At 42.7% G+C, this 27,109-nt stretch overlaps 2 protein-coding genes across 3 annotated transcripts in view; both read left to right on the top strand.

Moving 5' to 3' along the window:
• The window catches only part of RABGAP1 (RAB GTPase activating protein 1), a 60,247-nt gene that overhangs the window by 14,694 nt on the left and 18,444 nt on the right, over positions 1-27,109 (top strand). For both annotated transcript variants that reach the window (XM_015879205.2, XM_015879206.2), the window contains exons 8-13: positions 472-538; positions 863-965; positions 1,768-1,937; positions 3,903-4,077; positions 5,862-5,955; positions 8,854-9,004. In XM_015879205.2, the coding sequence (XP_015734691.1) occupies positions 472-538; positions 863-965; positions 1,768-1,937; positions 3,903-4,077; positions 5,862-5,955; positions 8,854-9,004 (760 nt within the window). The remainder of the gene's footprint in view (positions 1-471; positions 539-862; positions 966-1,767; positions 1,938-3,902; positions 4,078-5,861; positions 5,956-8,853; positions 9,005-27,109) is intronic.
• On the top strand, positions 14,901-25,020 carry GPR21 (G protein-coupled receptor 21). The gene is made up of 2 exons (XM_015879211.2): positions 14,901-14,983; positions 15,300-25,020. Exon 2 carries the CDS (start codon positions 15,659-15,661, stop codon positions 16,703-16,705), a length of 1,047 nt encoding a protein of 348 aa, XP_015734697.1. The 5' UTR covers positions 14,901-14,983; positions 15,300-15,658; the 3' UTR covers positions 16,706-25,020.

Raw genomic sequence — 27,109 nt, forward strand, 5'->3', positions numbered from 1 at the left:
CAGTGGGTGGCATTTGTGCAAAATAAAACCATAGTGGACAGATCCTTGTACTTTGTGGAATTTCCTGATTCTTGTCAGTATCAAAGGTGGAATCCTATACAAACATGTCTCAAACAAAACAAAAAGAAACAAAAAGAGAGGAGAGGCAGTGTTGTCCTACCTGCAGAATAGGGAGCCCTTGTTGGGAGATTGTTTGACATGCAGTTATCTTTGCAAACAAAGTCATTTGAACTGTATAGGCGGCTGTAGGCAGGATAAAATCATAACGTAAATATTCTTGTGAAATTTTGCTTGATGTTGTTTTGGTTGATGTGCTTGATACTGTGCTCAAATGTCAAGAATTGGTGACATTTGTTAACTGCATTTGTGGGTTGCTTGTGGTGTGTGATGGAATATTTAGACAAAGAATGCTTACGATTTGTTTATAAGTAGTAATTTTTGCAGATTAATTTCTTTTACCTGACTTTCCAGGTGTTTTGGCCTCCTCCTTAGCCGTGGGAAGGATGTTCGGAGTGGTGACATGCACCTTTTGGATTTGGTAAGGGTCTTTTATTAACAAAATCTAATAACTTGTGCTATGATTGCTTACGATCTCAGGGTAGACAAAAGATTTAGATGCTTAGGCACGCTTGTTGTGTGTTGATGTTGTACCTCATGCTCTTGAGTATTGCCCTGGAAAATTGGGTTGAATTGTTACTTCTGTTTTTATTTTCAGAAGATGATCTTTGTTACAGGATCGTGCAAAATGAACTTCACGTGCCCTTTTCGCATCTCTACTGGAACTGTTTTATGTAGCTGAAGCTCTTGCAGTGTAGAAGTTGCTTTAATTTAAATAAAGATTCATAAGCTTCCTTGTTTCCAGGAGTCAATGGGTAAAAGTTCTGATGGGAAATCATACGTGATCACTGGCAGCTGGAATCAAAAATCTCCGCACTTCCAATTTGTAAATGAAGAAACACCAAAAGGTATGAACCTGGCTAGAATTTATCCCTAGTCAAGTTAGATAATTTATACAGAGAGCATTGGATCAGCTCTCCTTTCTTTAAGATGCATCTTGCACAAAGGCTTTCTTCATAATATGGGATATAATCTCAGAAACAAAAAAAGTATAGAAGAAAAGTCCTAAGTTACAAGGTATTGCTCCTAAAGAATAATTGTGTCATGATGAGAGGCTGTATATATAGGTGTGGGGACTGAATACAGCATCCTTGTGCTCTGTTAGAGTTTAATAATCCCATTGAGAATTGCACTTGATGGACTACTGCAGGCTTCCTCTTCGCTTCATTTTGGTAATCAGTTCAGATTTTTCTGCTTCCAAGTTTTTAATACAAAAAGGATTTTGTACCTGTGATAATAATAGCGAAATACTCCAACAGTGATCTGGAAGTAACTGATGCTGCATTGCTCTCTGGGGTTCTGAAACAGATCTGTCTTTACCTTTGTTAAGATGCCAGCTAACTGCTCATCTTTGCAATGTGTTGTAGTTAACTTCAAAGGTTGGGAAACTCCATGAGAATTGACTCAGCAAAGTCCTATATGTCAGGTGCTGGGTACAGTCTGCTGCTGCAGTCGACTCCTTTTGGAGAATCAAAGCATGTAGTCTGTTTTCTGAATTCACACAGCTGAGGGGGTCTTAATAACTGTTTAGTGAGGTAAGACTTGGGTTTTTTGTAACTTACTTCTAAAAAGGAATAAAACGTTATTTAGGTAGGCGATAGATCTGCACTGTGGAGTATTTCTCTTACTGTTGCTTTGGGATTTCTCTAGATAAAGTACTGTTCATGACTACTGCTGTGGACCTGGTGATAACTGAGGTTCAGGAACCTGTTCGATTCATTCTGGAGACTAAAGTCAGAGTTTGTTCACCTAATGAGAGATTGTTCTGGCCCTTCAGCAAACGTAGCTCTACTGAAAATTTTTTCCTGAAATTAAAACAGGTAACAATTTTTTTTTTCTTTCTTTTTTTGTTTTTTGACCTACAGGTAATTTGTGATTTAGCAGGGTTATTTTTCAAAGGTAACTGTGATATGGTTGACCATACCCATTGAGAGGTAGGCTTATGGTGTAATGCAGAATAAATACAAGTATGCTGAGGGTAAAGAAAATTGCAGTTACTTGTGCCTGTCAGCCATTCAGAATTTCACTGCAGTTGTTTCCCATCGGTTAGAGATTTCACACATACCCTTGGTTTCTCTAGGAGGAAAAAAAAAAACAAACAACAAGCAATCACAAATAAATCCCTACAACTTGTTAAAAACTTTACTGTTTCTTCCAACTTACTTTTTTACCATATCTGCTTAAAAGGAAAGAATTATTTCTTTCCAGAATACTCATAATGACAATATGAGGCAATAATGTAGTCTCAATATAAGGCTGGAAAGTTGAAGGTCTGGGTTACTATAGAGATGATGTGCTTGAAGTAGCTGCCATTCTCCTGCTTTAGAAATTACTGCTTTGAGCTGTCCTGGTTAAAGATATGGAAAGATACAGAAGCAAACATCACTGTGGCTGTATGTGATCTCAAGGTTTCATAGTTATGGTTGTGGTTCAAAAAAGCAAGGTTATGGTTCTTCTGATTTCTTGACAAGTATTATTTATAAAAGAAGATCTGAATGAAGTAGGATGCTTTTCTGTGGTGGTTTTTATTCCTTATTCACTTCTCTTAAAACACTGAAGTATAATGACAGTATTTCTTGGTAGTAACAAAGATGAGATTTGCTAAGGATTCTTCATTGTGTCTGTCCTATCTTTTACTTGGAATATGAATGATCTCTAAGGGCCCTTTGAACCCGCATGAGACTGTGATACTGTGATAACTGTCCTTGGAAATTTCCTTCAGAAATTGGTTGAGATCAGTCTATTTTACTTTTTGAGGTGGAGCATGGAGATGTTGAGCTGTTAAAACTGCTGAGCTATAAATATTTTACTACCTTTAAGAGGCACCTTCTCCTCTTGGTGGTTTAAAGGAAGTTTATCTTACCGAGCTAATTCTGTATCTTTTGTCCTACTGAATTCACAGGCATTGTAACTTATCTCAGCTAATTCTTTTCTTTCCAAAGCACTGTCAGACTGTCCAACTTCCAGTGTTTACTAATGGAAGATTATCAGAATTCATAGTGGAAGCAACAAATATAGAATGTACTGCCTGATAAGCCTGGAAGGGAAACCTGTTTCTATGGAGCCATGATTAGCCTATTAAAAATACAGCTGTGTAGAGTTGGCTTATCTTACTTTGGCAGTGTTTCTTTATTCGGAAATGGTGAAAGCAGAGACATTTTATTTTCTCAGATTACATTTAGTGATTTAGTAATTTTTAGTTTTGATTCATTTCTTCTCATTTTAAATACTCCGAAGAATAAAACTGAGAACTGTGAGCTTGATGTAGAGTATGATTATACATTTTATTTCTTTTCTTCATCCTTCCTTTTCTGTTGTCTATTTTTATTACTTTATGGCAAAAAAAAAATAAATCTAAATTCTTGGACTGCACTGAAGTCTGGGAAACATTTCACAAGGGGAAGATCTCTTTTTAAAGCAAAGGAAGATGTGAAGGCGCAGATTTCTGACTTGGAAACATGGCTAAAGACATCTGACATGGTGGGAAAATCAAATTATAATTTTCCTTTTGCTCTCACTGGTATTTCCAGAAAATTAGAGAAATTAGACTTTGTTTGGAAGGTATGAGACGGGTGGCGTTGGGATTGATGAGACATTTGCAGGCTGTGTGATGCGTGCAGTGTTCTGAAGGGATTGAAGGGCATTCGCTGCAGAATGCGAGTAAAAACATTTCTTTGTCTACAATTCTATTCTGGAAAGAAGTAGAAGTGTTATGAAGTAACCTGGAGATCTGTGTAGCTTTTGGTGGTAAAGGTTGTTTTTTGTTGATATTGTTGTTTTTTTAGATAAAGCAAAAAGACAGAAAGAATAACTCAGACACATTGTATGAAGTCGTGTGTCTAGAAAGTGAATCGGAGAGGGAGAGAAGAAAAACCACAGCGAGCCCCTCTCTTCGCCTGCCCCAGTCAGGGTCACAGGGCTCAATGATTCCTTCACCTCCAGAGGATGATGAAGAGGAAGGTAAGATACAGATTGTGTGACTTAAATTCTTCAGCAAATGAAAACCAAAAAAACCCAACCCAACCAACCAACCAACCAAAAAAACCCAGTAGTTGATAAATCTTAGTTATGAAACACGTTGAATTCTTTCCAATCAGAATTTGGCCCTAAAACTCAGGGGTTTTTATTGTTTCTTTCGTTCTAAGTCTTGCTTTAATGCTGTAAGTGTTCAGTAACCAGTACCCCTGCATTCCTGCATCAGCCTCTCCCTTGTCTGACACTTCTGTGGTTTGTCTCTGCTTTGCTCAGCCCAGGCCTCACAAAATCTTCAGTGTGATATATTTGGAACAATGTGAAAAGAGGCTGCTAAAAATTTGGGATTATCATGTAGCTTCTGCCCCTCCCTGAGCAGCTGTGAAAAGATTTGAGAGTGCAAATGAGAAGCTGGTATTTGAAAATGTAAGCAAGCAGTGTGTTTTAGTGAAGAGGAAAGTACAGACATCTGTAATACATAAAACTATACCAGGACTTGTCTAGTCTGAACCTTAATGCATTTTCAATATCTCTCTCATTTTTTAAAAAAAGAAAAAAAATCTCTTGAGCTAAAATACGGAGTACGGACTAGTTCTGAGTATGTAAGCATCTGGCCTTACAGCTCTGGGCTGAATATGGATGACTCGAGTTTCTGCTTTTTCTGCTGGCACTTAATGTGACCTTGAGTGAATTGTTTCACTTCTGTGCCTTATTTCTTCTTATTTAAAAAGCCAAGAAAAACCAAATTAGTTTCAAATTTAATTCCTTAGCAAAATGTTATAAAAAATTCTCCAAGCCTTTGCTATCTGGGTACATACATACATACATACAAACATATGTGTATGTGTGTGGTTTTGTTGTTGTTTACAGTAGATGTAAACTCTTGCATTGCTGACAATTTCAAGTATCAACTAAGATAGTGTTTTTAATCAGATCTATGCTGTTTCATCAATAATGCAAAAACAATCCTGACTGCTCTATCAATGAAGTGCATTTCTATATGTGATGCCTGTTGTGAGCCTTTAAAGATATCTGACAGAACCTAAGTTTAGTACTGGTTTCAAAACAAGTTATGTGATTATGCTCAGCTAAGCACTCCCTGCTCAGTTCCCCCTCAGCTGGAAGTTTGATTCAGAAAGCTGTTTAGTTTAAGTCAAAGATAGTATCAGAAAGTACTGAGTTTCAAAGTGGAAGTACAAAGCAGTTAAAGTAAAGTACATTGTGGACTTCCATGGATGTTAACAATGTGGCAAGCTTGCTGCTGGTCAGTAGAATCACATGGCTTTTATTGTCTTTTCAACTCGTATAGTATTTTAGCTTTTTAGATAGGGAGATTTGTGCTCTTTGAGATTTTTAATGATTTTCCAAAAGTTCGGGATATAATTACTTATGGGAAAGGTCTCTAGTCTTGCCTCGGTGGGAATCCAGCTAGATAGGTTGACCAGAGCTTGTCGTGTTGTTTCTCACATTATCCAGTGATGCAGTACAGAGCCTCTCTGGCTCTTTGTGTCAGCGCTAGGCCATTTTCATGGAAATTCTTTTTTCCATACTGGTAGCCAGAAGTTCACATGTTGCAGCCTGTCTTATCACATCCCTGTGCAGCTCTGAGAAGAGGCTGCTTCTGGCTTCTCTGTGTTGAGCACACAAACAGTGCATCCACAAATGAGGAATTCCTCTTGCCACACACTAATGCAGTTAGTAAAGCAATATTTGTGTGCTGTGGTAAGGTAATGTCTATTGATCTCATGGCGTCCCCTCTATTCTGTTGGCAGACAATGATGAACCTCTCTTGAGTGGTTCTGGAGACGTTTCCAAAGAGTGTGCTGAAAAAATTCTGGAGACGTGGGGAGAATTACTGTCCAAATGGTGAGTGGCAGAATTGCATTTGGAAAATTAAAATTGAGTGCTGTCAGCCTGTTTGCTCCTTCTGTCTGAATTTCTTCTTATGTCCAGAAACCAGCTGAAATTAGTTTGGATTTAGTCCCGTAGTTCATCCCCATAGCACCCAATATTCTCTGGCTTTGGATTTCTTCAGGGAATGTTTTAAGTATTTTCAGTTTTGAGTGCGTATTCAAATACAGCGTAGAAATTCTGTTATGCTGCTTCATTAGGAGATTGTCTCTTATAATGAGCGTGTTCCATGTATGTAAGCTTCACTGGAGTTTTGTTACAGAAAAATCTAAGCTAAGTAATAAAAGAAGGGGTGCATTTTCTTGTCTTTATTTTGCACAGATCTCTTCTTCTTTGTAATTCTGATTTATTTCGCAGCCGTTTTTCCCTGCAGCTGTCATATCTTAGTAACCGCAGCTTAAGAATATGGGGATTTGTACTTGGATAGCAATGATGCTTTTCTTCCCCTCTCTGAAGGAAGATGGCTCTAGAGCCTGCCAAGAGGGAAGTACATGAGTTCTATTTTTTTTTCCCCTACAAAATGCCAATTTATAAAAAGAGTGTTTCCTGACAGTCAAGTTGCTAATGCAACACCTGTTCTCCTTTAGCAAAGGTTCTCTTTAGTCACCCACCCTCAAGTAGCCTGAGTGATTTTAAGAAACTGATGTTAATTACTGAAAAATTTAGGGTGGTTCTTTTTTTTTTCTTCTTTTTGCAAAGAGAGATGACAAGCACAGCATCGTATTGAGCTCAGATACGCCATGTTGCAGCTCTTGCTTCAATTGTTGCCTTCTTCTGCTTAATTTATAGAAGAGCAGGATGAGGGCTGTACAGCAACCAAGGGTCTTACCAAGGGCACTGGGTCTAAGGAGTTGGACAGCAGATTAGAAGGAGTCTAATGCACTTTAGCAGAGGGAAAGTACTGATGTGACCTCTTAACCAGGTCTCATCAGTCTTTGAATTAAGGTTATCACAGCTTAGTATTATTTCTTCTGCGGTTGCTTAGTGCTAATTTAGATAATAGCTTTTACTGCTGGTTTGGTTTTGCACTACTGCGTTGAACTTGGTTGATAGGAATGGGTGCATCAAAAATGGACACTTCTGTAAGAAGAGGGTGGCTGCGCTAAGATTTGTTTTCCTTCCCTTTCCTGGACTTACAGAAGCTCCATTAACAGCTGAGCTCTGTTCATTTGTTGCTATGAGAAAGTTTCAGCTTGAGTTTTTTTGTAATTCTTCTGAGGGCTGAAAGATAATTAAGCTACCTGACTCCAATTGAAAATGTTTTGGCAGCTCTAAGAGGATATGAAGTGCTTCTTTGCTAATGCTGGCAACAACAGCTTTAATGTGTGTTAAAGGGCTTTCCTTCTTAACTAACAATGAGTATTTGGAAATAATGATCCTTGAGCTTTTTAACATAAGAGGATTGAAAATCATAAAAATCAGAGTTCAGGTAGTTTCATGCTAGGTTTTTAGAACCCTATAATTAGATTTATATAGCAATTAAATGTGTGCTGGTATTTTGTGATTTCTTATTAATGTTTGGCTCATACTTTATAGCTGGTGAGTCACAATTTTTTCATCTCAAAATAGTTTGAAAAATCTGATAGTGTGTGGACACAGCCTTAAAGTTCATGGCTATATTCATTAGGATTACTGTTGTAGTTATTCTGATCTGAAGCCTTGATTTAATGAGCCCTTACTATCTGGTCTTTGATTTTAATAGTTCGTATGGTAAGTATTTTAAATGAACATGTCAACATGATGATACGTAAGTTTATAGTTATGGATTCATGTAGATGTAAGTGTAATTGTTATATAAACATTGTCATCATTATTTTGTTATATAAACATTGTCATCATTATTTTGTTTAGAGAAAACACAGTGAATGAGGATGTAGTGACTGTAGCTCCTGTGCAATGCATACTTTGATTTAAACATCCAGCATGGCCCAAATGGCTGCAGGTCATTGTGCTGGACCTGGAGGAGGGCAGTAAGGATTCCCAGCCTGTGTAAAATTGTCATCCATTTGTGCTAGACTGTTAAGGCAGATTATTAAATGTAAGTTTATTAAAATAATGCAATCAGTATGAATTAATTTCAGCTTCTGCCTCTGTCTATCAGTGCTCTTAGTCATTTTACATAGGTGGGCTGTTGGGTTTTTTTTTGTAGCTGCAGAAAAATTATAATTCCTTTGATTTAAGGGCTCTGTGTTTTGGGCATTTAATGCATGAGCCACAAATGGATTGTTGAGCTTAACTTTCTGTAACTGCATAAATTAAGTTCAGTTTTTACAACTTGCTATGCTGTAATTTATGAGCTGTCAACCAGTCTGACTTGAAAAAAAGAACTGTTTAGTTGGGAATAGCTTGTGTAACAGCGGCAGCTCTTAAATGTCTGGATGTAGTTCGAAAACCCTGCAAGGTTTTTTGGTAGTTCTGGTACAGCAGGGTTACGTGGTTACGTGGTTACCTGTCCACTCTGGTGGAAGGACCTGAGGGCACTGTTTGCTTCTGCAAGTTGTTCAGTTTTCTGGTGTGGTCTGAGCTTGGACTTTTACCACTGTGGTGCCTCTCCCCCAGTTCTAGTTTTTGCTGTGGGCTTTTGGTGTGTTGAGTGTTTTTATTATATTTAAATTTCTTAGGAATCAAGGAAATAGTTTGCAATGTTCTTCTCCAAATCTTTTTTTTTGTTTTGTTTTTTTTTTTCTTTCTCCATAAGTTCTCACTTCGGTAAGAATTTCACTTATTTTTGACAACGTGTGGAGCACCTTCATGTTCCTGTCATCTGGCATGTATATGGTGTTGCACATCAGTTGTTCACCTACTCGTTTATTTCTACATGGATAATCATAACAAAGCTTTCCCCTACACCAGGCACCTCAATTTGAGCGTGAGGCCAAAGACGCTGTCAGCACTGGTGAGAAGTGGCGTCCCTGAGGCCTTGAGAGGAGAGGTCTGGCAGCTGCTGGCAGGGTGTCACAACAACGATCACCTGGTGGAGAAGTACCGGATCCTCATCACAAAGGTAGAACGCTTTTTTTCATTTTCCTCCCTCTGGCACGTTAATGAAAGGACATAGAGAAACTCCAGTGTATATAAACTCTTGCTTAAAGGCTGATATTTGAATATCAACCTTAATATCAGTGAGAAGAATTCAGTCCTCCCCTCAGCAAAAAAACCACCCTAATATGCAACATTATTTATTGCCACATTTCTAGAGTGCTTTCTTTTCATAATCCTTGCTACACCCAGATGAGTTCTGAGTTAATTTGTTAGAAATTAATATTCCATTAATTGCGTTCATATGTGACAGATTCAGGGAGCTCATTTCCTTTGCTTGTTTGGATTTCCTGGATGAAAGCTGAATTTTCTTCTGTTGTCTTATTAATGTTTAGGCTAAATTGAAAAAGTTAAATTACAGCTTTATTTTTTGAGATGGAAAATACAGCACATTGGACATTTTGCATTAGAAGCAGTTCTTTAACTTCTCATCTTGAATGCTGACCTCAATATCATGGGAAAATTTAAAAAATGTTACAGCCATCATACAGTGTTTCTGCAAGTTCTAAAGTGACAAAGAGGACACAATAGGAGATATTTCTTCCTTACCAGAAAATCCACGTGTTGATTCGGTTTAAATCAGTATCATTACAGATAAGTTCTGTTTTACTGTTTTCATCAAATATGTGTCTCTAGAAGGACTATATTGAATTCCTTGGTATTGCCTCCAGCATAGTAGAACTGTAACTTGTGTTTATGGTGAATAAACCATACAGATATTATGGAGGTTGGGTGCTCTCACAAGGAGCGTGTCAGTTACCCTTGCAGTGCTGCCACAATTGCTTTGTGACTAGATGGCTGCGTCACTTTTCCCCCTGTTTCAATATTTTGGTGTCAGAATGGGGAGGGTGGTCTCTGTGGCACAGTGGATGGCACATGGTGCAGCCATCTTTGTGATAAAGAAAAATGAATTGTGTTAACATCTGGTGTTTAAGTCTGTGAAACCTTTCTGCTTATTTACTCTGGGCGGACACAATGGAGATAACCTGGATCTGGTGTGTTGGAAGCATCTCTGGAGTTCAGGCACTGGGAGTTGGCTGATCAGTGCTGTGGCCTGCAGCAAAAGGACGGCTGCACCTGCAGCAGTCATTCAGCATGTAAACTAATTAAGGAATTAAAGAGAACGAGCACTGAATGGCCATTTTCATGCTCTGCTGCCATCACATTAAGTTGGTAGTACACTGCCAGCAATAACCAAGTCTAGCAAATGATCGTGAATTCTGCTTTAATATGGGAGTGCCCTATTAGACCATTGTTCTGGTTATTTGCCTTGTGACTTAAACATAAATTACATGGAAATGGGCTGTGACTCTTCCTGTAGGGTGAGCAAAGAGGATTATGCTTTTAGAGCAAACCTGTCCATTCACACTGCAGTAGTGATTCTATCAACCTGCAGACAATGGAGTGAGAAAAGGTGGTCAAAAAGGTTTTTGCTGGCTGATGAGGACCTGAGTCAGGACTTGGGAAGATGATGTTTGCAGACCCACTGTGTACAGTATATACTAACAGTATGATGATGCTGTACTACATCTTGTCCTTATTTTCTTGTTTTCAAGCCTTTCATAGATTATTTGATAATTTTTAGTTCGACTGCAACTGATTATTCTTACTTCTCTGAAAATAGCAGCTCAGTTACAGCTAATATGCACCACTGGCAAGGTGTGCTCTACAATACACTGCTTTGCTGGCCTCTTAATGCTCTGTCGTGTTCTGCATGTCACTAATGCAAACTCTAACATGAGTGCAGTTATTTGTTTGTATTGCCGTGCACTGGAGATGGTCTGTCAAGGGAGGATGCTGCAGTGTAGTGTGGAAGCACAAGGAGTTGATGTGAAACCTTTGCTCTTCAGTGCAAGCAGGAGATGCAGTATGGCACTCGGAATGCTCGTATTCCAGTGCCCCTTCTCTCTTAATGTTGACCTCTATTTCTGTAGCTGTATTTGATTTCAGCCAGACTGTTCATGACCCCATGTGGCGGCACAGCCCCAAATTAATAAGGATCTGTGTTGACAGCAGCTTCAAAAGCATCTGGCCTCTTTCAGTGAATTTTTTCCTGTGAGCAGGGTGTTGGTTGTGGTCTCCCCAGCATTTCTTGGGATGTTTGCTGCTTTCCTGTGGAATTGTGGCCTCTGGTGCTCGGAGAATTGTGTTTTTAGCTTTGTTTTGCAAATTAACTGCTGCAATAATCATTTCTTGTTTACTATTAAAGCGTGGATACCCAACAATTGAAAGAGAAATGTTTCCCCAGTGGAGGGTGTATCTGGTTCTCCTGGTGAATGTGATTTGTGCATGAATGTGAAAACCAGCACATAACCGCACCTTAAGGGGTGCTGTGTGAAGCCTTCATGACCGTGTTCTTTCATTCGTTCTTTGTATTGTTTTGGTAAGCACTATCTGGGTTTGGACTCCGTGCTTTTATTGTTACAGCAGTGTCTGAGTTGCACCACTGTGGTGCTTCCACAAATTACTTTTGAGAATTTGCACACCATCTGTGTGCAATAATGAAGCTTTTAGCAAACTCCAGATTGCCACGCTCATGATGGAGAGTGTGGCTGAAAGCCAGCCCAACGAATTGAGGTCACGTCCCCAATGGGGACTGAAAGAAAACTCTAGGTGAGATGATCTTGAAAATCCTTTGAGAGGCATCTGTTCCTGGTAGGACTTTGGCAGTTGTGGTTATGGCTGTTAATCTTTGGACTTTGGCCCCTGGGTGGGAGGAGGAGAGAGAACGGGTCTCACTGCAGGTGTCGGTGAGTACCTGAAGGAGGGATACTGAATGTTTTTATCAGTCATAGGTGGAAGGAGACATTGCTGAATGGGAGACCTGTAAAGATGGTTGTAGAGGTTAAAAACAATTAAAATAGACAATGCCTACTCCTCAGACAGGATTCTTAGGAGTAATGCATCTACTGAACCTTTCAGTATGAAGATAAATGCTTCATAATACCAACATTATAAGAACCTGATATTTGAAATACTGAGGGAAAAATAAGAACTTTTGGGTGTAGGTCTGTGTGGAAGGATTAAAGAAACAAAAACCCAACCCAAACAGGAGCTGTTGTACCAGATAAATACACTGTATTAAGAAAAATTCAACATCAGAGGGACATCTTGTGGTAAAACTTAAAGTAAATAAATAAATGCAGTGCAGTGGCAGAAGGCTGGTCTGGGATGTTACCCCGGGGTAGCATTTCTGATAGGGGTTGTATCCTGGTTAGAGTTAGACTCCTTGCAGTTTCCCTTGCAGCAGGGCTCTCACTGTTCCCTTTCTCATTTTCTTTTGTCTCCAAGAGCTGAGAATTGCAGTACACAAGTTCTATCAAATAAACCCTCAGTCTTGGTGCAAATTACACTAATTTTTTAATGAAGAAATTAAAATGTCAGTTCCATTCTTTGAGTGAATGGGTTGCTTCATCAGTGGCACGCAATACAGCAGTGCTTTAGCTGTGGGTGGCTAACGTTTATTTTCCATGTGTTGCAATTGGGATTCCAATTTAAGGGGAATCTGTAATTTTCTAGGAGTACAGAGGGCCACAATTGTGTATAATTAATTGAAATTAAACTTCACTTACATCTGTGAAGCACAGTATGGAAAAGTATGACATAGGCTTGCTGTTGGTTCGCCTGAACTTGCAGATCCCTTGTTTGATGAGTTTTGATCATGTGGTGATGAAAGTTTAATTATCTTTTATAAGCAGTAGGTCTCCCAAGAGTTTCATTGGAACTTTGAGTTCCTGGATACCTTTTAATAGTCCTGGCTGAGGTTGTACTTTATCACTGGGAGAAATGCCTAAATGCAGAAGTATTCTCTGACCAGTACCCAAAATCCCAGGTCTCAGCTACCAAAAATGCACGTTTTCACATGTTAGAGGTGAATCCTGGTTGGCTGTTTGTGCACTGGACCAGAGCTGGTCTCTCACTCCAGGTGTGGCAGGTAGGGTTATATTCCACTCAGTCACCTTTTCCAGCCTTCCCAGTCTGCTGCAGGTCAGTGTGCAGGGGGGGCTTGAGAGAGTCGGTGTGAAATCATGGTCATGGTTTGGGTGCATGCAGTGAGCAGCTGTGGGCTGGCCTGGACATGGAGCAGAGCTGTTACCCTGTGCTGAGGGAACAACGGGCTGTCAGCTAAAGGAAAACATTCTCTTATGTAGAAATGCCCGCCGGCTGTGTAGGAGTTAAGTCCAGACTACTAATAAAAATAAAACATGGAGGACTTTTTGATTTAGAGGAACATCTTTTGTTTTGAAATTTGAGCAACCAGACATTGTTCTGGGCAGTCTCAGGATTTCCAATACTATCTTATTTTTATATATGTGAGATATATTTAAAGTTCAGTGTGTGCTGTTTTCCTAAGGATGTTTATAATGTGCCTATTCATGCCTAAGGAGCCAGAAATACTATGTGAATCAATTGGTATGTAAATCATTCTCTGCTTTGGAAAGATAGGAGATCATTTCTCCGGCAGTAATTCAATCATAGCTTGTTTTTTGTATAACCACAATGCACTTGCCTAAATTTAATTCAAAGTTTATGTTTCCTAGCTACAGTTCTAGTACTTAATTTTCCATGCGTAGAAATGCCATAAATTCTAACAGAAATGAAGGACAATGGCAAAGTGATCTTTGGGTGGAAAAGTAACATTTTTGTTTTCGGATTTCTGTAGGAGACCAAGTCAAAATTTGCCAATTCGTGGTGTTGTCCAGTCAGGGCTTTTGACCAGTAAAAACACGCTGCAAAATGGCTTTTCTACCTACAGGCCAACTGAAATCCCAAGTGTTGCAGCGTGATGGCTTTGATACTGGTTCCTTTGGCAGCAACTCCATTTCCATTGGGTATCTATCAGTGTGACAAAAGCTTAGCTTACATGAACCAAAACCTCGGGTTTCAGTAGGATCCAGGGTGTGATTTGAGCTGGTGTAGGTGACAGTTGAAGACTTTCATTTTGGATGAAGGGACTCAGGTTGCTGAAGAGCCTCACTTTGCTCCACTGCTGGGCGGCTCAGCTCAGTGAGCAGCTCCTGGCCACGGGCTCAGAACGAGCCTCGGTCTCCAGGGTGTGCTTAGCTCTGATGAGATGCTCGCAGGTGCCGTCCTGTCATTGGGCAGATGAGATAGCAGCATCCCATTAGACCATCCATGCCCTGAGTGCATGGGAGAGGTATTTCTGGTCAAATATTCACGGTGTGATTTGGTGGTGGTGTGACTGTGCACCACTGCTCTGGAATGCCAGCAAGCTTTTTGTTTTGTAGAGCCGGGTTAGTTCGTGAAGGTCCTGTTGGTGGTAGTGACACTGTTGGTGGTAGTGACACTGTTGGTGGTAGTGACGCCGTTGCACTTTGTGTGCATGTGCAGGAGGTGACTTTACCTCCGGAGCAGCACCTGAATTACCAGAGAACCGCATCTCTCAGCTGGGATGCCCTTGGTTTCAGGTGTCTCCTAAGCAACCCAAACTACGCCAGGAAAAAGACGCCGTTTCCCTACGGAACGGGCATTTCTCCACCAGGGCTCCTATAGAAAAGCCTTAAGTCCCGCTAGACATTGGCTCTCGGCTCCTCGCTCGGCCCGCGGCCACCCGCCCTGCAGAGGCGGTGAGGGAGCAGGGCAGGGCAGGGCGCACCCGCAGCACCGTGCGGCAGCCGCCTTGCTGCAGGGATGGATGCTCGCCGCGCCGCTGGCTCCGAGGTCGCGCAGGGTGAGGCACCGCGGCGGGTCCGGGGGGAGGCACCGGCGGTCCCGCGGGGCTCGGCCCTTCCCGAGCCCGGGGCGGGGGCTGCGGGGGAGCCCGGCCGGGTCCCCGCCGGCGCCGCGCCCTCCCCCGCGCTCCTGCCCGCCTCCCTCCCCTTCCTCCCGCCGTCCCCTCCCCCGGCTCCGCAGCGCCGGGCAGAGCGGAGCTGCCGCGCCGCGCTCGCTGGGGACGCGCTCGGCTTTTGTTCGCCGGCGGCAGGTGAGGGCCGGGCAGCGGCCAAGAGGAGCCCCGGGTCGGGCGGGGGGAGCGGCGGGGCCGGAGGGACGCGATCCCGGCGGGGCGGGCGAACAAAGCGGCGCGCAAGATGGAGCCAGGAGAGCGGGGCTGCGCCCCCCCCCCTCCGCCCCTCCGCGCATCCCTCCGCACGGGCGGCCGCGGGAGCTGCGGACCGGGAACCGCCGCTCGGTGGGCCCGGGGCGGGCGGCGGGGAGCGGCGGAGCAGGGCGTGGGGCCGGAGGCGGCGGGAGCGGGGCGGGGATGATGCTGTAAAACGTTTCCCCTTCTCTTCTGTCAGCGTTCGGGAGGACTCCCATCCGCGCTCGAGGAAGGCTCCTTCTCCCTGTTCCCCATCCCTCTGCCGTCCTGAGTGAGGCGGCCCACCCAGAGGGCTCTAATAGCAGCCCCGTGTCTGCGTGAAGTTGCTGACATGACTGCCGCCGGGTCCCCGTGCACCGGTAGCAGCGCGGAGCCGGGTTTAAAGGGGAATTGCGCTGCAGACAATGCACAGCAGCGGCAGCTGGAGCAGCCCTGGGGACCCGAGCTCTGGTTCTGACATTGCTGCACGCAGAGCCCCAGCCGCAATGACAGCAGCTGCCTGGGGCGGCTGCAGGCAGCAGGCAGGAGCATGAAGTAGCGATCACTGCAGTGCTCAAGATGAACTCCTCCTTGGTTGGCAACCAGAGTGGCCGGCCATTCTGTCTCCTGGCCATTAGCTATTTGGAGACCATCAATTTTTGCCTCCTGGAAGTGGTTATTATCGTGTTCCTCATGGTGCTGATTATTTCAGGCAACATTATTGTGATATTTGTCTTTCACTGTGCACCTCTGCTGAACCACCACACCACCAGTTACTTCATCCAGACTATGGCGTATGCTGACCTCCTGGTGGGTGTGAGCTGTCTGGTGCCTTCTTTGTCTCTGCTGCACTATCCAGTTGTTTTAAGCGAGTCTTTGGTTTGCCAGATCTTTGGTTATGTGGTATCAGTGCTGAAGAGCGTCTCCATGGCCTCTTTGGCATGCATCAGTATTGACAGGTACATTGCCATCACCAAGCCGCTGACCTACAACACGCTGGTCACCCCGTGGAGACTGCGGATCTGCATCCTGGTAATTTGGCTGTACTCTTGCCTGGTCTTCTTACCCTCCTTTCACTGGGGAAAGCCTGGATACCACGGGGACGTGTTTCAGTGGTGTGCCAATTCCTGGAACACTGACCCTTACTTCACTCTCTTCATCGTGGTGATGCTGTACGCCCCGGCAGCTTTCACGGTCTGCTTTACGTACTTTAACATCTTCCGCATCTGCCAGCAGCACACCAAGGAGATCAATGAGAGGAGGGTGCGCTTCAGCTCTCAGGATGGGGAGGCAGGGGAGGCACAGCCCTGCCCGGACAAGCGCTACGCCATGGTTCTTTTCCGTATCACCAGTGTCTTCTACATCCTCTGGTTGCCCTACATCATCTACTTTCTGCTGGAGAGCTCCAACGTCTATAGTAACCGCGTTGCATCCTTCTTGACCACTTGGCTCGCCATCAGCAACAGTTTCTGCAACTGTGTCATTTACAGTCTGTCCAACAGTGTCTTTCAGAAGGGGCTGAAGCGTCTCTCGGGGGCGATTTGTGCCTCTTGTGCTAGACAGAGGGTAGCCAAGGACTCCTCTACCTCTAGGAGCAAAAGATCTTCCAATGGATGTCACGTCTAAGACTGGGAAGTGCAGGGACAACTCTACTCTGTGATTTGCAAAAAGTTAAATACGATTCTATGATGTCCAGATTTGCAAAAAGGTTTCTGAGAAATGCTGCTGACATGGAAGAATCAGGAGCACAAATCGTTGTGGTTTCACTTTAAAAAAAGCAAAGTGTGGCTGTGGAGGCGGCTGTGGAGTTTCACCTCCATATTCGTTTTTAAGAATAAAGCTGTATCTTGACACTTACCTCTCCAGCTGGTGTGACTGAATGGAGTGGGTGTCTGAGAGCTTCAGCAAAATGTAGTCTTTCTTACAGTTCTGCTGGGTTCTTTTGAGATTCGTGCTTCACATGTAAATGATCTGCAGTGGAAATGTCATGGTATATGGTGTATTACAGGGATTTTTTTAATATATGCCAAAGTATATTGACAGAATTTTCCAGCGTTGTAACAGAAGGGGCCAAACAACTTGTTTTTCTGTGCTACCTAGGCAGGACTTGTAGAGCAGGGGGGAACAATGGGAACGTTTCCTCATGAACGTGGTCTCACGGAGCCGTGAGCGCAGCACTGGGATCTGAGCCGTCCCCAGCCCCGTAACTCTGGTTGGCTGCGTGTGCGCAGTCAGAGAACAGTCTGCATTTCCCTGGTTGTTGTCAAGTAAGAAAAAACTTGAATCAGACCACATCTAGCATGTGTTTTGATAAGCTAAGAGAAAAATACTTGTCATTTTATGATACCAGAATTGTGGCAGCCGCTTGAGAGCGATGCCAACATGTGAAAATTGTTCTCCAAACAGTGGAGAAATGCCACATTTTTGAGTGGAAATTTTCTCAAGAACAACTTTAAAAATAACATGTTCTCCCTTCCCCCCCTCTCCCCCTTTTCTTTAATCTAAATTCTTTTGATATTTTACATACTAGAACTTAGGGGGAAAGGAAAGAAAACAATTGTCTTCTAAACAGCTAAGGGAACTATGTTGTAAATTTAACTGTAGTATTTGAGTTATTCATAAGTGCACAGAGCTAAATCAGAGACATTTTTCTTGGGGCTTTCGGGGATTAAAGATGGTTCGAATATAGCAGGAGCTAAATCCTGTTGGCAAACACATATTTAACTGGTCAAACAATGTACAGTATCTGAGAAACAAAGTTTCATCGACCACAGCGTTTCTCAGGCTCACTTAAACAAAGTGTTTTTGAGTATTGTGATGCCGTTAAGAATTCGGTGCAGCCCTCAAATTGATTGGTTTTTTAAAACAATGTCTTTTTACTGGTGCCGTGTTGGAATAGGAAGGCGTTAGTGAGCCATGTCCTGTAGCAGTGCATTACATCTGCATTGTCCTTTATAACACAGACCTGGTGCTGTGCTGTGCTCCCAGTCCGTGCATTCGGTGCCGTGACTTTGGGGAATTGTTTGAGCTGTTGTATGAAGTCGCGGTTGGTTTACACTTGTCATACTGGGAAAGGAAAAGAAATAAGGGAAGATAGTTTCAGAAGAGTGTTTCAGAACTGGAGCAGTTCTCTTGACCAAAGGAAAGACTGCGTTTATTTGTTTTCAGGTCTGCTGTTATTGACCAAGATGGTTTCTGTTTTTAGTGGTCCTGCAAGCACATGCGTTCCCTCCTCTGTGATCTGCTGGGAGCTATGGTCCCTGGGCTCGTGTGGTTTGTCCTGGGACAAAGCCATGTTGTGAGCTGCTTTCAGTGTTCATCCATACTTCAGACCTGTCCAGATGAGCTTCTTCCTTAGCTCATCTGAAAGTTTAAGGCTGTCTAAATCCTGAAGCTCTCACAACGTTGCTTGTTGTCTTTCATATGAAGACGTTGTCTAGGTTAAGGGCTTACACTGTCATCTTTGCACAGACACCGTAGAGGTGATTCCTTCTGCTAAGCTGTGTCAGTCTGCTGTTTGCTCTGAGACACCTGGCTGTGCCAGGTAGCCTTGGTGTGTGGAGCAGAGCATAGCAGTGCGGTGAGTCATTTATAAATGGTGCATTAGCTCACAGCTGGCTAATTGTTCTCTAGTGTTTTGTAGGTGTCATGGCATGGGTGGGCTTTAGGGAGCAGTTTAAGGGCTTTAGTCACTAATATCGAAGCATTTCTTTGTGGTATTTTTGGAGCAGCCTCTCAGGTAAACTCCCAGTAGCTGTTCTCTGGCTCTTCACCTTAGCTAACATTTCCACGTGTTTGAAGCAATACAATCTAGCCTTCAAAGCAGTTGATTAAATTTAATAGAAGAAAAAAAAATTCTGCTAGGGCCTAAAACCCCAAATGTGGTCATTTCAGGTTACAGTGGAAGCTGGAGGACAAATGGTTTTGGTTTTTTTTCCTTCCAAATTTTGTGGCATGAATAAAAGGTTTGAGTATTCAGTGCTAGTTTTTGAGGATATGGAAGTTTAGCATAAATTACAAGGGCTTAATAATGGCATAGAGATTTAACTTGAGTTGAAGCGGTTGCTGCTTGAGCTGTAAGCCTGGACTTGTACTTTGTGTAGTGGCTGGTATAGATTTAGATGGAAATTTGCAGCTGCTGTTGCTCGCAACTGAACTTCAATTGCAATGTTCCTTACAGGTAGGCTTTCATTCACTCACACTCGTCTCAGAATCTTCAGCTCAGGTGATTTCCTTGAGAGGTGAAAGTCAGAATCTGGAAGTCTCTTCTGAGATAAGAAGAGTGGAATTGCAGCCAGCTGAAGTGTTCAGGTTTCACCCTGTGTTTACAGGCAGTTTCTAATATTGCATCAGTTGCCTGGTTCGTTAGTCTGTATTTCTAATACTGTCTGTGTTAATTTATCTGTGTTTTAAATTTTAAGCTACATTTTCCCTGTCAGTTAAAGGCTGGTCCAGGTTTATAGGTGATGAGGTGGTTTAAAGATCCATATTGTTTGACTGCTGTCTTCAGTAAAACTGCATGGAGGCGATTCCTGGTCCCTGTGCCGACTGTGCAAGAAAGAATTTTGGAAAGCATTACCTTGTTTGCTCAGCAGTCCCTGTAACATCCTTCCTCGCGTAGTTAACGTGAGGCACACTAGTCCTTCTCATCACAATATGTGCTATATGGGTTGTTGGGCAGCAGGCTTTCAGCTTGGATTGCTTTCATTATTGTAGATATGAAACGAATCCTTTCTTGGCCATCTCTGTGACAGAGTGTGCCTGGTCATTTAGAGATTGGTGTCAGAAGCACTGTGTATGTTAATGCCACAATGGAGACCATACAGAAATCACATTATATCTTAGTAAAAATGGTGTTTTGTGGTATAATTAAATGAGCCAATTTTGGGATTCCATCTTAGACAATACATTTATTTTTTATTAGAGTTCTCTGCTTCTCTTTCAAATCGAGCTGCTGCAAGGTCCAGTTTACAGGGTGGAACTCAGTTGGGTTTTTTTAATGCCACCGGAGAAGATTTCTATACGCACAACTTCTCAGAATGTGATTATTTGCTTCATGGAGCACTCATCAATACAAAAGGAAGGCTGGAAGTTTGGGCTGTGGTGGCATTGTTGTTTCCCAAATTGGTTGGGAGAAAATCTGTGAATTATCATTGTAATAATTTTTAATCAAGTGGCAGTATTTTTTAACACGACAGTTACCTTTTGTGTGAAGCATAAGTTTTGTTGTCATCTGCTGTTAGTTTTTTATTAGATATTACTGGTTTCTGTGGTCTTTATTTGCTCTTGGAGGGGTTGTACTTGTATCTTGGGCTTCTTATCACTCAGATTTGTTTCTTTTAGTTGGAATTCTGTCGTGGCTCTGTGTCAGTGCTAAAGGATTGTGGTGGATATTGGTCATAAATCTTCTATGTGGAGAAAGCGGGGCAGAGAACTGAGGCACATGGGGTTCAGGAGCAGCACCAGGCTGCAGGAAGGGGCTTTCTCAGAGCAGAAGCTTGAATGAGAATTCTCAGATTTCAGCCCTGCACTGCATCTCTGAGGCATCGCACTTTTTCCCTTCGCATAAAGGTTCTACGTGTCAGAAGTCCTAATTTCAGTAGTTATTGTTTCTGAAAAAGACGCTTCCAGAGGACATGTCATGTGAAATGGAAATATTCAGTATGAAAAATGGATGGGCAGCTTTCTGATATTAGTTGTGCTCTTAACAGCTGTACTGAACCTCTATGAGCTGGGAAGGCAGAACGTTCAGTCTTCTCTCATTCCACATCTGGATTTGAAGGTGGTTGAACTTGTATCCCTAATTCAGGTTGGTGCTTTAGAAAGTGTTTTTCTTAGGAACCAACCGTTGTGTGTGACAAAGGGCCCGTTTCATTTTTTTCCAGTGTCTTTATTCATCTTTTATATCTCTAATTCTGTGTGAGAAGATGGAAGTTTTGAAGGTTTTATTTAATCATTGTTTAAACACATCTTTTAGTGTTGTGTACCTGAAGCATCTGCTAAAACACGTGCCTGACCTGGTCCTTATGTTGTTCCTAAGGTTAAAAGCTCTTTCCCTCCCATCTCCCACCTTGCAGAATGCAGTGGCACATCCTTTCAGTGATACCATTCAAAATAAACTTGAAGTTTACCTTGTCACCAGTTCTGTCTAAGGCTGAAAAGGCACATTTGTAGCTGATGCAAGAGGTGTAAAGCCTCCACAGTTGCAGCCACCACTTGGGAAGATGTTTTCCGCAGAGAAGCAAAGGCAAGCTGAAGTTATATACATAAAAAGCTTTTGGAAGAAGAAAGTTTTTGAAGGTTAAAATGTAGCATATGTAGATGCGGGTCATTGTATTTAGAGAAAGAAAGTGAAAGTTGCTGCCAGCGGAAATAGACAAAAGAAACCTGTGGGATAGCACTGCGTGTGCACTTGTGGTATGATGTAAGCTGCAGTTGTGTCAACACAGTGGAGTGTTTAGTTTGGGTCAGTCATTTAGAACACGCTGTTGTAAGGATGGAGATAACCTTCCTTGCAGTGCTGCCGTGCTCGGGTTCTGCCCAGACTGGGAGCAGGGATTCTCCTGCTCTGTTGCCACTTGGCTGCATTGTGGGTGAACCGGCGCAGCTGAGCCTTGGTGTGGTACGGCTGGTGTGGCTGCTGTCTGCCTCCCTCCTGTGACTCGAGGTTATCTGGGTGTGAAATACTGTTAGGCAGAGAGCTGTCCCTGTGGTTCTCTGCTCCATACTGACCTGTGCTGCTCTGCAGCTCTTGCTCCCATCACCGTGTCACACAAAGCACCATCTGTCTGCTCTGGGTGCGTGTAGCGGTTGGTGCAAGGAGGTGTTTGTGGCTTTCACCTGTAAACCATTTTCATCTCTTGAGCTTTGGCACTCAGTGGAGATGCTAACGTAAGCTTTATGTTCTTGCATCCTGACCCAAGTTTTTATTTACAACCTGGCTGCATTGGCCAGTCTGCACAGTCAGAGCTGATTCTCCACCTCGTGAATTTGCAGTTACTGAAACCAAGAGCCAGGAGCGATCCCCATCCGTGTGTTGGCCTGGAAGCAGCAGCGGCACAACCCTGCGGGCAATGGGCTCTGCTTGCTGCTACCACGAGGATGGTAGTTCTGGAATTGAAGCCCTGGCTTTTCAGGCGTTACTTGAGACTCTTTGGTTCTAAAGTTACACAGTTGAAGCAGCCCCTCCCAAAGATGAACTCAACAAGTCTTGCTGTGCATGTGTGTCATCCTTCACTGCCAGGGAGCTCACGTGAGATGAGCAATCAAATGCTTGATCAAAAAAAAAAATCATTCCTTCATTGTAAATTGGAAAAAAAAAAGACCTTATGGGATTTCAACTGTAAGTGAATCCTTGGAAATCAGTAATTAGATTAGTAAAGGGTGACATTCCAATGTGCTGGCAGGAGTACTGAGGGATTTGTCAGGGGAAGTAGAGCCAGGCTTCGCGCTGAAGTGGCGTAGGTATATTTATAGTGCTAGTGATAGTTGTGTGTGCGTGAAGACTTTGGGCTATTTTAATATAATGTAAGGCTTTGAGCTTTAGCTGACTGGAGTTGCTCGTTTGATGAAGTTACATTAGTACAACACTGTGAAATATTTTTAAATATTAGCATTGCTGGGTATTAAGAGTGTTTCATAAAGACATTTTTAAAACACGTTTTCTATAGATGCTGTTGAAGGAGTTGATGTTTAGCATACAAAAAGTGACTCCCTGAGGGTGGTGAGGTACTTGGGGTGTTCCTGATCACCTCCGTTTTTGGGGGATTTGGTATTTCTTGAGGATAAATTGTTGTCATTAAAACCTACTAAAAGTAATGGTGCGGTTAATTGTTGGGTGGCAGGAAGCAGTGCTCCCTCCAGCCGTGCTTTGGAACTGCCGGAAGGGGTTTGACATCACACGTGTTGTGTTCACAGTGATGTCTTTGGAGGTGCTGAACAGCACAGTGTTTTGCAAGTTGCTATGCTGATAAACTTCTCTCCATATGTAACCTCTGAAGTCAAGTTTCTATTGTAATTCTAGCATGTAAACACTAGATTCAATTTTGTATTCCTTTAATGAATGCAACAGGATGGAAATGAGTTTGCGATTGCTAATGATGAGCTTTCTTACTGTTCTTAATACTCGTGGGTATGTCTTTTCTTCAGGGAGCTCAGAATTGTATTAGTACCTTTTTAATTGTTTTTTTTTTCCCCCACGTGCTGTTTACAATTAAACTGCAAGCATGGGAGGCTGTGCATGCGTGTGCTTTTAGGTTGCTTTGCTGAACAAAATGCAGCGGAGCGATATTCCTTTAAAGGATGCTCTCTTGTCCGCACGTTCCACCTCTGTCTGCTCCTTCCTAATCATGGGGACAGCAGGAGCCACTGCTCAGATTATCTCAGTGTGTTCTGCGATGGCTTTTTGTCTGTCTGAGGGTTGCTGTGAGAAATCGCATTGGGGGGCAGTCCAGCTTTGTACATGATAGTGCCACGGCTGGTGCTTCTTTCCTGAGTGTCAGTGGAAAGGCCAAGAATATACAAAATCACACATAGGAATGCGTGTGTGTGTTTGTAGAAACTTTGTGCACCTTTGAATGCTGGGAATTGTTTTGTATTATAAGATGAGCAAGAGGTGTGAGTGTGAAACCCCCGCTATGAAGGACTGCAGGAAACAAATCCACCAAAGCAGATCAGAGAAGCAGGCAGGTGAACCTGAGCCATGCCAACCCGCCGGGCTCCATAACACCGCGTTTTGTTGTGACAGCGCTGAGCGTTGAGGCATCAGCCTGGGCCTCGCAGCGCTCCTCATCTCTGCCTGGATTTGTTGTGCTGGTACCCAGGGGAGGGAGAGGAGGTGGAGATGCGTGCTTGATGTTCAGGACAGCTGAGGATCATCGTGGCTCCAAGGATACGTATTTTGTGCCAACTTGGAATTGTTAAAATGTGGGGCAGAGGGGTCCTGCTGCCCGCTGTTCTCATTGGCGTTTTGTAGCTGATCTTTTGGCTAAGGGTGATAATAGGAAAAAATATAGTTGAGCGAAAACCTGCAAGTGTTACTGATTGAAAATAACTCACCTATTTTTAAATATTAAGTGAACTGTGTTAAACTGAGCTGTGTAAATACCTGATGCTGAATCTTTGCATAGTTGTTTCCAAGAGGTATTTTTGCTATGAGGTATTAAAACTCAAAGAACTGTATTATTCCCTTTGAGGTGATCTGTACTCTGGCTGTCGTACATCTCTTGGCTCGTTTCCTCTTTGCTGTAGATGCACATACATACGGATATATGTATGTGTTTTTAAAACAGACGGTTTAATGTGGTAGAGTTGTACAGTCACACAGTTTAGGGCTTTGTAATATATGTAATTTTAAGAATGTCAGTGTGGTTCTTAGCAAATTTTATAGACACTTTTCTGAATCTATCAGCACTTCCCATCCTAAGACAAACTGCACATATTTCAGTGATTGTTCCACTGGTTACATCTTTGTCTGCCATTTGTTTTGAATTGATGTAATCTCGATACTACTCAGATTTCAAGGGCTGTTGACGTGTTTCACGTAGCCTAGGATTGCCTGTTTGCCAAATGTATGGATCGTGCATCAACAGTACTCAGTAGCCTTACTGTTTTGCCTAAAGCCTAGCTAATTTATTTGATATTCTCTCTTTAAAGAGAGGTCTTTGGAAGGAGCAGCGTATTTTAGGATGCTCCTTCTCTTTGAAGGGAAACTCAGAATTGAATAGCAGTACTTGTTGATCAGTGATGTTATTGTAGCCAAAGGATGCATGGGTGGTTACTAGGAAGTTTTTGCTTCAAGTTTCTCTATGAAATGTCGTGTTCTACAGAGCTGTGTGAAGAGTGTAGTTTTTTATTCTGAAATGCACTTGTACACTTTATTTGAAAGGTCTGAATGGATCATGAATACGTTTAAGAAATAAATGATACGTCACACGTTTTCACGTCTTGTCTGAGATGACTTTTATCTAACTGGGTGGTGGTAAAGGTGTGTTCATTGTGGAGGGGGACTCGGGGGGGTTTCCTCTTATCTTTGTTGTTCTCAGTGTTCTGGTTTTAATCACCAAGAGCAGGACAACCTTCCATCGTGCGTTGTATGTTTACGTGTTACCCATACGTGGTGTGGGGAGCTAAAGGCAAACTCCTCTCTATATTTTTCCTGTGGGAAACTTGAGCCCTAAAAGGAAATGAACACAGCTAAAGGGCTGGATATCACAAGGGATTCACTTTTATTTTTAGAATTGCTCTATATTGCCATATTTGGACTGAAAGTATGCTGTATCAGTGCACTATTATATCAAATTGCAGGTGTTTCTTTAAACCATTCATTTTATTTCCACGAATGCCTCTATTTATCTGTGAATGTTCTTGGTAAGTGCTTACTCTGGGTAACACTTCTGTTCTGAGGGCAGCATGTCTCGTGAGAAGCTAACAAGCCTGCTGCTTTGAAAGTGGCTTTCATAGTACTTCCTTAAGGTCTCAGTATTGGGTGTAATTCTGTGTGCTAAAATCTTCTCACACTGCTTTGGTCCAAGGCACATGCAGGGAATGGGCTCTGGGTAAAAGTCAGTATCAATACTACAGATCAAATGTAATCTTGGGAACACCATTAACCTGCAAAATAAATAAATTTGGTGACGTAATGTCGTGCAGACATTAAAAATAGCCACCAAGTGTCACAAGAATGTATGTGAAATGTGCAGATCTTATCAGATCCTCTTACCCATAGTGTGTAACGCTGTCCTGTCTGTAGAAGTTTCGGACATCTTTGGCCTCTTGTGACTGCTGGAAGCTGTGAGCTGACTCGCTGCTCTCATCAGAGCCCTGCCTGTGCCCTGCAGCAACATGCCATGTGCTGAGCAGACCCCAGTGACGTGTGTTCACTGATTGCTGGAATCTCCAGACCTTTCTTCTCATAGTGATTTCTGATGGTATGACAACACCATTGCAAAGTCACTGGGCCCTCCCTGAGTCATTGCAGTGTGAAAGTGGATTCCATGGTGACAAGAGTGAGAACTTTGCAGAGTTTGTTTTGTTTTCTTATGAGGGTGGTGTTTGAATTCAAGTTTATGTCAGCCCTGTGAAGAGGTGCTCTCAACTTCAGCTCTTCCAAGTCTTTAAGTGTGGCTTAAGGTACAGAAAACGCTTCCGATACAGCACGGTCAAGACTGCAGCTGCATGCCAAGATTTGCACATCCTGGGATAATTCTCCCAGGAAGGATCATAAAGATGCTAAACTTTGGAGAAAAGTACAAGGAAAATGTCCTTTAAGTGTATCCATCTTAGCAGGTGGGAACCAGGACGTTTATGTTTACAAAGGCTGATAAAGTAGATAAAGTATGTGCTAGACTGCATCCTAGTTTCTGTACCTACTCTCGTAGTGGGTTTTTTTGATTAAGCTGGAGAGGAAGTTTTTAGTATAAGTCCACTAATATTGTAAAGGGCACAACAAAGGGGAAGGAGAGGTATGTTCTTAGTCTGAGCATCCACGTTTTCCTGCTTTCCTTTGGAGCAGTGAACTCATGTGAGAATTCTAATCTTTACTGCGCTTGCCTCAGTTCTCATGGCTGTTTTCCATTCTGTCTTCTTTATTACTTTCTTTTTCTTCCTGTCATTCTTAGCTTTCTATTTTTCAATCTCAGTTTGTGAAGGGTGTGGGTTCAGAAGGGTTTCCTTTGGTTCCCAGTCCCCTGAAAGCATGAGAAATTGCCCATTGAGCCAATTCTCACAGCAAGGTATAAAAATAGGAGTAAAGAAAAGGTTGCACAATGCTTGGATTGCAGCAGTTTGTTCTAATGGAGAGATTTCAAAGCCATGGTTTGAAAAGCATTTTTAAACCTTATCATTTCCGCTAATTTTTCTCTCACTGAGCTGTGTTTCAGCTGCAGGAACCAGCCTTACTGATTGCTTGAGGAGTTGTACTGAAACATAGACCAGTCACGCAAAGCCAGAGAGGGACTGCTGATTATTCTCTTTAGTCATAATGACAGTGAAGCCTGTCCTATAAGTTTCCAACCAGATGCTTTTGCTTCT

Source organism: Coturnix japonica, chromosome 17 (genome assembly GCF_001577835.2).
Source record: "Coturnix japonica isolate 7356 chromosome 17, Coturnix japonica 2.1, whole genome shotgun sequence".
Taxonomy (NCBI): domain Eukaryota; kingdom Metazoa; phylum Chordata; class Aves; order Galliformes; family Phasianidae; genus Coturnix; species Coturnix japonica.